The sequence below is a fragment of the Vipera berus genome (genome assembly GCF_964194415.1).
Source record: "Vipera berus genome assembly, chromosome: W".
NCBI classification, from domain to species: domain Eukaryota; kingdom Metazoa; phylum Chordata; class Lepidosauria; order Squamata; family Viperidae; genus Vipera; species Vipera berus.
This window is the reverse complement of record NC_138210.1, coordinates 56,744,197-56,755,446: the sequence shown is the minus strand read 5'-3', so window position 1 is coordinate 56,755,446 and position 11,250 is coordinate 56,744,197. Positions and strand designations below refer to the sequence as shown.

Here is an 11,250-nt window from a genome sequence, read left to right as displayed (position 1 = left end):
TGTAAAACAGGTGAACCCTTGTTTATTGGAAGCATGCCAATGAGAGACGGCAGGTAGGAGCCCCTCCTTGACTGGGGCACAGCAAAAGTGATTGACGTGGGCTGGTTTTTTGTGGGTTCACGGGAAGTGACTCTCAGGAATTGGAGAGAAGGTGAAATCAACTGCTGTTGCTCTCTCCTAGGGTGTGCTTGTCAAAGAGATAGTCTCCAAGCCCGCCCTGGGTTGTACCCAAGCGCCGGAGATTGGTAATGTAGTCGCCCAGGACTTTGATAGCTTTGACTTGCTCATCAAGGTAATGAGTTTCCAAGAAGTCACAAAGCTGGAAAGAGACACAAAGGATAAGAGTTATACACTGCTTGCAGTCTCATTGTCTAGGCAGGGTTTTCCAACCTTGGCAACTTTAAGACATGTGGACTTCAATTCCATGCTGTCAGGGGAATCCTGGAAGTTGAAATCCACCCATCTTTTAAGTTGCCACAGTTGGAAAACCTCAATCTAGGGTAAGAATCTAAGACAGCATCATTCTAACCACGCATCCGTTCATTAACTTTGACCATTTACTTCTAAAAAAGCACATGTTATTCTAGCATAGGGCTCAAATTGGCTGAAGTTGCCAAGTCTCAGGTCTACTGCTTCGAAGGCACCTTTGTGGATCACCATTAAAATCACTGAATGGGAGTTTTATTGCTAATTTGCTCTCTTATCTCCACTGCCATCGCAAAGCTACGTTATTACAGTGGCTCTCATATATTTTTTTCCTGCATGAAGTAAGAGCATTTCAGCAAACTTTTTGTGTGTGTGTGTGGAAAGCAACCTACAGTAGTGGCCAAAATTGTGGAAACCTTTTGGAAAAAGTTTATTTCTGAGGTTTGATGGCTAATACAACACCACTTTTGTTTTGAATAATACCATAAAATTATACATCAGTGGAAAGGTAATTTAATCGAGAATGTAAAGCAACAAAGTTTGTTCAATTATCTGTACTGTATTCTATGAAACGTTATAGCCAAATAACCAGAAAAAGGAAGCACAACTTGCTTAGGTTGATATCAGGTAGCTTTCCTTCATCTGATTGTAGCCAGTGAGCATGAGTGTTTAGAGAGCCAATCAGGTGTCAGCTTATTTTGGCAATGAGCCAATCAGATCACAGTAGGATTCAATTATTGATGTCATGTATTGAAGCTGAGAGGAGGACATTTGTTATTTGATCGCTATCAAGTTGGTTGAGTTTTTTTTCCTTTCATTTAGTGAGCTTGTAAGACATAATAAAATTAAAGTAATGGTGCAAAGAATTGACTGGTTGCCCAGAAAGCAATGTAAAATAATATTATCAAGTGAACAAGGTTACAGTTATAAAGAAATAAGAAGAAAAATTGGTGGAAACTTAACCAAAGGTGGCATTTCTACTGTACACTTTTCCCAAAAGGTTTCCACAATTTTGGCCACTACTGTAACTTAGACTGGTGACATGAGCAATTGGCCCCCAGTGGGAATTTGGGGGTGAGAGGGAAGAATCCCCAATCACAAGACTCACATGTGGGTCTCCCTGGTCACTCGCCAAACGGTGCAAATCCAGAAGGGCCTGGTTGACGCTCTTTTCCAGCTGGAGTGCCGCTTCCATGGCGTTCACGGTGCTCCCCCAGGAATCTTTCTCAGGCTTCTGTGGAGGGAAAGCAGCTTGCTTAGATCTTGTGGCTGCTCTTTTTAATACTCGATACATTTTATCCCAAAATCAAAACTTTGGCAAGGCTAATGGCTGGCACAGGGCTGCTGTTTACCTATCATGCTAGGCCAGAGTTAACATGCTAAAGTTGCATAGTTCATAAACAACAATGCCTGGTTTGGTCTAGTGGCTAAGGCACCAGGCTAGAAACGGGGAGACTGTGAGTTCAGATCCTGCCTTAGCCATGAAAGTCAGCTGGGTGATTTTGGCCAGTCACTCACTCTCAGCTCTACACACCTCACAAGGTTCTTGTTAAGGGGAAAATAGGAGGAAGGTGTGCTTGGCTATGTTCATCACCTTGAGTTATTTGTAAAAATAATAAAGGCAGAACACACATAAATAATACTAAGCCGACCTCTACAGTGGCTGAGTTTGCATGACTAGCTAAATGCACATTAACGCAGGACCTGGTCAAGCCCAAACAGCATAGTCAGTTTATGATCAAATGTGTTTATTAAATTTAGAAGACTGTGAGACTGCCTAATGACTCTGGAAAGATTACATAAATAAAAGAAAGCAAATTTTAAAAAAAAAGAAAGGAACATGTCCAGACAGGCTTATTACACATTCCCTTAACAACAACAACAACAAAAAATCACCAGGGCCTAAACAAAAATAAAGTCCAGGGCTTGGAGCAAAACCATGTTTTTAAAGATTTGCAGAATCCTTGTAGGTCCCTTACATTGGGGATATCAGTGGTAGTTAACTCAATCACCACAGTTAAGTAACTCATGGATGATTGCATTATATGAATACAGCCATTATGGCTCGGTGTGATATGTAAATCCAGACTCAGGGAGGACCCCCCCCCAATCTTGTTATAGGCATTCTATAACACCCCCTTCCCCAAATTGGTGCCTTCCAAATTTGCTGCGACTAGAACTTCCATCAAACTCTGCAGAACCACACTGAATAGGGACTATAGGCTTAAATTAGCTGGCAGGACCAAGCAATTCAATAATGACACTAAATTCAGAAAGGGATATTTAATGTTAAGCTAGGGTAAGTACAGTCAGTCCTCAACTTACAACAGTTCATTTAGTGACCATTTGAAGTCCCACCGGCACTGGGAAAAGTGACTTTTGACTGTTTTTCACATTTAGGACCATTTCACCATCCCCATGGTTACATGAACAAAATTCAGATGCTCGGCAACTGACTCATGATGGTTGCAGTGTCCCAGGGTCATGTGGTCACTTTTGCAAGCTTCTGACAAGCAAAGTCAATTGGAAAGCCAGATTCACTTAATAACCGTGTTACTAAATTAACAACTGCAGTGATTGTCTATGGAGATTCTCAGTCATTCAGGTCATGGTTGTCCCAAAGGTGCTTTTTCAAAGAGCCACTGGACTTGGTTTTGTTTTTGAAGATGTTTCGCTTCTCACCCAAGAAGCTTCTTCAGCTCTGACTGGATGGTGATGATCGTTCTATTCCCCACCATCCAGTCAGAGCTGAAGAAGCTTCTTGGGTGAGGAAGAAAAAAATCCAACACAGTCCAGTTGCCTCTTGCAAAAGCACTTTTGGGGCAACTGCAGTGATTCACTTAACAACTGCGGCAAGAAAAGTTGTGAAATGGGGCAAAAGTCATTTAAAACTGTTTCACTTAGCAACAGAAATTTTGGGCTCAACGGTGATCCTAAGTCAAGAACTAATTGTACAGATGTTTGAAAAACATAAGAGGAATTTTTCAGCCATACTTCTCATGAGTTAATTAAGGTGGAGCCTCTTTGAAGCACTTTTTCCTAATCTCTCAGCACCTGGACAGTGTTGCCATTTCTGGGATATTCTCCCAAGCCTAAACTTGCCCTAATGTTTTTCTTGTTGTATTTCATTGAGCGATAGGAATTTTAGGCCCAGAACATCTGGAGGACACCCAGATTGAAGAAAACAGTTTTCTCGATATCTCTTATTAAGAGAGGCAGAAGTTTGAGCCACACTTATTATACCTTAATATCTTGTAGGAGGACCCGGCCACCACGCTGGCTCTGAAACTTCAGCAACTTGTCAGCGTGCTCCCTCTCCTCATGTGACTGAGACCGAAAGAAGCTGGAGACGTTTGCAAGAGCAACATCATCCCGGTCAAAATACGAAGCCTGCAGAAAGAAACAGAAATTTATATTTGTGTTCCAGTAGGCTTATCTCTATTTCTGGTGTAGATCCACCCAAGAGAGTACATGAGGTTCCTTAGATAAAATGAAAAAAAGGCAGCAGGAAAGCAACAAGAAGCAGCATGGTAAATTTATGGTCTACACACCAGTGTTTTTCAAACTTGGCAACGTTAAGATGTGTGGACCTCCTAGAATTCCCCAGCCAACATGGAGATGGTCTAAAACTGATGTTCTTCAAATTTGACATGCCTGAAGAAAACTTCTCAAAGTTAAATGAAGGAATGGAGACGTTACCGTTTTATGACGACAATAAACTGTCGTGTTGAACCATTGGATTCTCATAGAACTCTCGAGGTTCCAGGCAGCATAGTTTGAGTGCTGTGGGTCTAGATCAGCGGTTCTCAACCTTGGCAACTTTTAGAGAAGTTGGGCTTCAACTCCCAAAATCCCTCAGCCCACAGATCTTAAAAAGTTGTTAAAAGACTGGCCTACAACCATGGCAATTTTCAGATGTGTGGACTTCACTGCTGGCTGGAGAATTCCGGGAGTTGAAGTCCACACATCTTAAAATTGGCAAGGTTGACAAGATACCGCCTGGATTGAAATTCCTACCCTTTAAGCCAGAGGTCTACACCTGAGTAAGGGGGGCTGGTTTGTGCCTTCCTTCCGCTTTCCAGAGCGCCCGGGGCTAAAGGGCACGTGCGTGTGCAAGTGCTGTTTACCTCTTCTCACCACTCTTGAGCTTTCCCCGGTCGCCACCATTTCTTTTCCTAGAGAACAATTGCTCTTATAGTTTTCCTAGAGAAAACTCCGGGAAAGCAAGCCACCTTAGGTTACTCAGCTAAGAAAGCAGATTACTGCACTAGCTGCCCGCGGCGGAGCCACGACTACGCCTCTCTCTTTATCAGCCTCCCCACAGACTTCCAGATGGGGAAGGGGATAAACTCCCATCACCCTAAGCTAGTCTGGAGATGCTGGCTGGGGACGGCGGGGTGCCGAGGACGGCTGCCGCCCTAGATGCCCCTTTATTTTTATAAATAAGCGGCGAACATACCCCATACCTCCTTCCTCCTCCTATTTCCCCCAGAACAACCCTGCGAGGTAGGTCGAAGAGAAAGTGACTGGCCCGAAGTCTCCCCAGCTGACTTGGCAAGCCTAAAGCGGGACTAGAACTCAGGTTCCTGGTTAACCACTAGACCAGACCAAGCTGTCTTTACCCAAACCGCCCGGTGCCTTCGTCTCCCTGCCCCATACCCACCATGGAGAGGTAGACGTAGCTGGCATACAGCTCCATGTTGACCATGCGGTTGATGGCAGCTTCGCAGTCGCGGTGGTAGTTCTGGCGGATCTGGGAGTCCATTTCTGCGGTGGGCTGGAAGAGGCAGCGGCGTCCGGCCCAAGGAGGATCCAGCTGGAGGTGGAGGATCGGCAAGCAGCGAGTCGCTCCCTGGTCTAGTTTTCAACTCGAGGAAGGAGGAAAGAAGCGATCCAAGGCGGGGGAAAAAAGAAAAGCAAAGGCGGTGGAACCAGTTCCGTTCAAACACTGTTGAAGCAAGAACCGAGCTCTGCCGGACAAAGGGATTCGCGCCCCTTTTATAATGCGGCTGAGCGATCCAGAAAGACGTGCGCAGCCGCCACCGACCCACTCGATCTCGCCAGCTCAGGCCGGAGGTTTGCTGAAGGCGGAGTCTGGGCGGAGACAGCTCCGGAGCCCTAGCGCCCGCTTCCCCTCGATTCACGTGACGCAGCGTGCACACGGTCTCCTTCCCGCAGGCTGGGGGGTGGTGGGGAGGGAAGAGACCTGCGGTTTAATTTCGTTCCTCGCTTTTGACCTGGAGAGCGGTAGTCCAGTATTTGAAGGGTTGTCGCAAAGAAGGGGGTGGTGGTGGTGTTCAACTTATTTTCCAAAGCGCCAGAAGGTAGGAGAAGAAACAATGGATGGAAAGTAATCAAGGAGAGAAGCAACCTGGAACTAAGGAGACACTTCCTAACAGGGAGGACCATTAATCAGTGGAAAGTTTGCTTTCAGTAGTTGTGGGTGCCTCCTTCAGTACTGGAGGTTTTTAAGAAAAGACTGGCTGAAATGGTGGAGACTAGAGTCTCCTGCTTGAGCGGGGTGGGGGTTGGACTAGAAGACCTCTAAGGTCCCTTTCAGGCTCTATTCTGATTGGATTGAACCTGGGATCTTTGTCACCTGGACAGGGTAGTTGCGTGCACGGAGCAAATGAAAACAACTATTAAGGCATCCTCAAGACTAGACACTTTCCTGTAATTAGACGAAAATCCACTAGACGTTGAGAAATAAAATCCTTATTGCTGTGGTGCAATAGTAAGCGAAGAACTTTAACCAGTTGGATTTATTTGCTTGCTTGCTTGCTAGACTTCTGTGGCTGCGTATCTCATAGCATAATTCTAGGCAGCTTGCAGCAATCCATAAAAACAACGATAAAAAGAGAAGTCGCCCAGACACCAGGCCAAAGGCCTCCCAGGTCAGGCCTCCTTCTAGTTCAACAATTGAGGGAGAGCCAAGTCTTCACGACCCTCCAGAAGGCAAAAAGGGAAATGATTCCTTGGATCTTAGGTGGGAGGCTGTTTCGAAAGCCTGGGTTGGCCACCGAGGCCTCATCAGGTGACCCATAAGAGGGGATTTTTTTTTTTACCTTACGCTCCTTCCACCCTTAGAAATCCCACGAAGACTAACCCATTGCCAAATGGGTTTCTCTCACTGACGTGATAAGTGGTGATCTCTGTCCGCTGTGGGATCAGGCCAACTTCTTGCCATTAAGGTACCTTATCTACCTCTAATGCCATAAAAGCAAGAACAGGGTTTGAATTGTGTGGTTGGCCTCCCTTGGTGTCTTTCAAAAAGGCTGTGGAAATATATGAAGAACACACATCAGCGATGGAATTTTGCTTACTGATATGTTCCCAAATAATTTCTCCGTTTCTTGTTAAGAGGCAGGTAAAGATCCTGTGAATTTTGGTTGGCTGCCTTTAGAGCATAGTTAAGCAGGTCTTTCATATAACGAGAAAGGGATCAGTCAGTAAAAGACCTTCAGCCCAGCACTATTTCTCTTGAGTTAAAAATAAAATATCTACATTTACATGTGTGCTACAATGCTGAAGGGATTTGCTTTGTTTTCATTTTTTAATCCAGAAACATTCACAAGTGGTGATGATCAATGGGTGATCATCCATTTATTTCCAGGTTTACTATTTCTAAACTGGGATCCTCCAGATCAGGGGTCCTCAACCAGCTTTGCTGGCTGAGGAATTCTGGGAGTTGAAGTTCACAAGTCTTAAAGTTGAGGACCCCTGCTCCAGATGGCTGGAGGTACAACTTCCATCCTAAGCCAACAAAGAAGTTACAACTTGTAGGGCACCAACTTAGGAAACTATGTGTTGTGTCTTGAAAAGAAACAAATGTACAAGCTTGATTTTAGCTAACTGCAGCGTGTAAACCAAGCCACAATATCTTTTGCTTGTCTGTTTTGTTAACATAGGTCAGGGGTAGGCAACCTTGGCTCTTTTATGACTTGTGGACTTCAACTCCCAGAATTCCTGAGCCAGACACGAGTCATAAAAGAGCCCAGGTTGCCTACCCCTGACATAGGTAGTCCTTGACGTACGGCCACAATTTAGCCCCAAACCTTTGTTGCTGAGACATTTAAGTGAGTTTTGCCCCATTTTATGATCTTTCTTGTCACGACTGTTAAGTGAATCACTGCAGTTAAGTTAGTAACTTAAGGCTCTTAAGTGAATTGGATTCCCTATTGACCTTGCTTGTCAGAAGGTCACAAAGCTGATCACATGACCCCAGGACACTGCAACTGTCATAACTACAAATCAGTTTCCAAGCATCTGAATTTTGATCACAGAATGCCACAACAGTTGTGTGAAAAATGGTCATAAGTCACTTTTTTCATTGCCATTGTAACTTTGAACAGTCATTAAAATGAACTGTTGTAAGTCGAGGACTACCGGTAATCTATCTATTTCCAGCATAATATTGAAAGAATGGTGTGGCTATATCAGGATGTTAAGGCAACATTCTTAACAATGTTAAGCCTTTTTCCCGAAAGAAAAATAACCTAACACTCTTGCGAAAGAGTGTAGCCTGGCCCTTGGGAATGAGGAAGGAATAATGGAGCATTAAGGAAGGAGTTTCAGAAAAGATTGCTCATTGCTGAGAACATGGAAAGTATGAGAAGCAAAGGAAACATAAAACTGTCTTGATTTTGTTTGGTGTAAGTAATGTTCATGGTTTTGTTACTCTAAAGGTAAAGGTTCCCCCGCACATGCGTGCTAGTCGTTTCCGACTCTAGGGGCCGGTGCTCATCTCCGTTTCAAAGCCGAAGAGCCAGCGCTTGTCCGAGGACGTCTCCGTGGTCGTGTGGCCGGCATGACTAGACGCCAAAGGCGCACGGAACGCTGTTACTCTACCTTGCTACAAAAAAGTTTTTCTAACATGCCAGTTTCTTAATCTTAAAGAGCCTGGGTCCCCACCCCAAATACAGTGGGGGTTGATTTGCCACATGTTAGCCTATATTAAATAATACACATTGCCAATTCAAGAAAGAGGCCCTGAATCTTCTCCCCCTTTGCTGTTTTCTTGAGTGCAAAAGGCCTGAGCCGTAATTGCAAAACGAGACACGTGCTGTGACGTCTTTATGTACAGGAAACAACTCAGTCAGTGCATTGCAATGTACTTTAATGGCACTATTCATGTTGTGTTGGCCCCCCCACTGCAAATATCCATGACTACTGATCAGGAAGAAGAATTCAGTTTGAAAAGACTTTTGGGTGAACGTAGAAAGGGGCTGCAATGGTTGTCTGCAGGATGTTTTCAAAAAAGTCAAACTGTGCTTTTTAATGAGTGATGCCTTCATAGTTAGCTTCTTGACTAAGTTAACCACATCCTGCAGACATTCCTGGACTGTATTCTCAGACGGGACCGATGGCTTGAACACAGAACAGAAGCCCCAGTTTCAGGACTTAGCTACTCAGTAGACAAACTACTTGTAAAGCTGAAGAGTTGCTACCCTTAGCAAAATACCCAATCCTTGGAGATTAAACCAAAAGGGTGGCTTACAACCATTGGTTTAGCAACTGTTCAAAGTTACAACATTGAAAAAAGTGACTTTTAATAGATACTTACACAACCGTCATAGCCCCCTGCCACTGGTGGGATTCAAATATGCAAACAACCGGTTCTCTATGTGGATGCTGCTTCCGGAAGTCCATTCTGGGCCTGGGCAACAAAAAAATTAGCTACCGCTTCTGCCGAACTGGTGAGAACTGGCTGAATCCCACCTCTGCACCCTGCCGTCATGTGATCAGAATTTGGGTGCTTGGCCAACCAGCATATATTTTTCAATGGCTGCAGTGTCCCAGGATCACATGATCACCATTTGCAATCTTCTCAATTGGTTTCCGACAAGCAAAAGCCAATGGGGGAAGCCAAATTCACTTTATGACTGCATGATCCATTTCACACCTATGATAAAAAGAGATAAAATTGGGTGTAACTCACTTAATAACTGCCTTGGTTAGTAATGGAAATTCCCATCCCAATTGTGCTTGTAAGTTGGAAGACTTCCTGTATTTAAAACTATGTGCAAAGTCTGCATCTCGCTTATTTTGGCTACATCATGCAGGGGAATTCACTGGAGGAAGCAATTGTGCTTGGAAGAGTTAGCAGTAAAAGAAAACCAGGCCATCAACAAACATGGTGGCTGGACACCATCAAAGCTGACACCAGCATAGAAAAACTGGCTGGCGCCAGAATCACCAAGCACATAGAATCACCAAGAGTCAGACACAACTGAATGAATAACACCATCGTCATAATCATCATGCAAAGTCATAATATGTTTTGTATTGTTTCTGGCTTAGACCCAGCTATTGGGGTTTGCAAACCATGGTTTGTGGCTTAGACTGTTGCACAGCTTCAGGCAACTGTGATTTGCTCATCAAACTGTAGCATGTTACTTGAGGTTAGCCTTGATACGAAACCTTTCCCCTGTTCTAATTTAGGATGAGACCCAGCATCTTGTAACCAACCTGCATTTAGGCCCACTTTCTTGCTTACCCTCCTTTCTTTGTAGACCCTCCACCTCCCAGATTTTCTGTCCATTTAAACCCCAGCAGAATCCACGTTGTTTTTCTGATGACAAAATTAACTTGTTGCAATGTTTCTTAAACTTGAAAGAGATGTGGACTTCAACTTCCAGAAGTTGCTAAGCTTGAGAAATACTGGATTAGTGTTTCTCAAGCACATTTATTTTTGCATTTTGCTTAACAAAATGAGGGGAAAAATCATTTGTGATTTATGGGTTTGAAGATTAGAAAAGACAGAAGGAAATTATGATGTAGCTTTAGAGAGAGAGGACAAAACATAAATGGGTTTATAACTACAGAAAAAGATCTGGAGTTGCTTCTTTAAATATTTCTCTTTTCTTTTTTCACCACTTACTATTTTTATTATCTTTCCTTTCTTATACAGTTCTGTTTTGAATCCATGTTGTTTTTCTGATAGGCTTTGCATGTTGTGCTGGACATAAAGCTATAGTGTTTCATCACCATGAGTCAGCATTAAGCAGGGCTGTAAAATGGGGGTGGGGGGGGCTAAAAAGATCTATGTGCAAAACTCTCCGTCCTCCCATTCAATCAGGAAACTTGTTTGGACTGGATTAACTGGCGTCAACACATTCGAGGCAGCCAGCCCCAATTTAATTAGCGCCTCTCCTTAAGATCCTGTATCAGCCTGCTTTCCATCAATAGCCTTCATTGAATTTCCGGAGCCTGGGAAACTACAGGAGACTGGAGGAGGAGCCCTTAACAGTGGAATGAGACAACTCGCCACAGTCAACTCGCCATGGCACAACTGGCTGTGGGACAATTGAACGATTCAATTTAATTATTTAGAATAATTTTAAAAATATTTTAATTTTTGTCATTCACGTTTTATTTTGTCCCTCCGTTGGCATCCTTTCTTTAGTGATTCTTTTCTTTTCTTTTCTATTTCTTCAATTCTTCACTCTTGTCCTGTGGCGAGTTGTCCCGCATCAAGCTGGTGGTGTGGCAAGTTGGCCGGGGCAACTTAACATGTGACTCTTGAGGGAATGTGATTTCTTCTCCTCCTCCTCCCACCCTCTGCACACACATGTACATATTAACCCTTCCTGTTTATAAATTGCTCTGTCAGCAAAGGCCACGACCTGGGCCCAAGGCAAAGAAGTTATTAATTGCTAATTAAAAGCCACTAATAGGCCTGGAGCTTGCTGAATTAGGGCTTTTCACTCTCCTGGTTAGGCCTCTATGGCCTTAATTAGACTCCTTAACCGATGACATCGTTTTGAGTTGCAACCCCGTTATCTCCCCACCCTTTTGGTATTATCTCCAAGGACCAGGTATTTT

The 11,250-nt window shown here is 43.9% G+C and overlaps 1 protein-coding gene across 1 annotated transcript; it reads right to left on the bottom strand.

The window, feature by feature from the left end:
• Positions 1-5,488, bottom strand: LOC308676228 (ferritin, higher subunit-like). The gene is made up of 4 exons (XM_081342034.1): positions 5,090-5,488; positions 3,670-3,816; positions 1,535-1,660; positions 1-319 (listed from the first exon to the last, which is right to left on the bottom strand). The coding sequence occupies exons 1-4, from the start codon at positions 5,189-5,191 to the stop codon at positions 158-160; spliced, it is 537 nt and encodes a 178-aa protein (XP_081198160.1). The 5' UTR covers positions 5,192-5,488; the 3' UTR covers positions 1-157.
• Between the last annotated feature and the right edge of the window lie 5,762 nt (positions 5,489-11,250).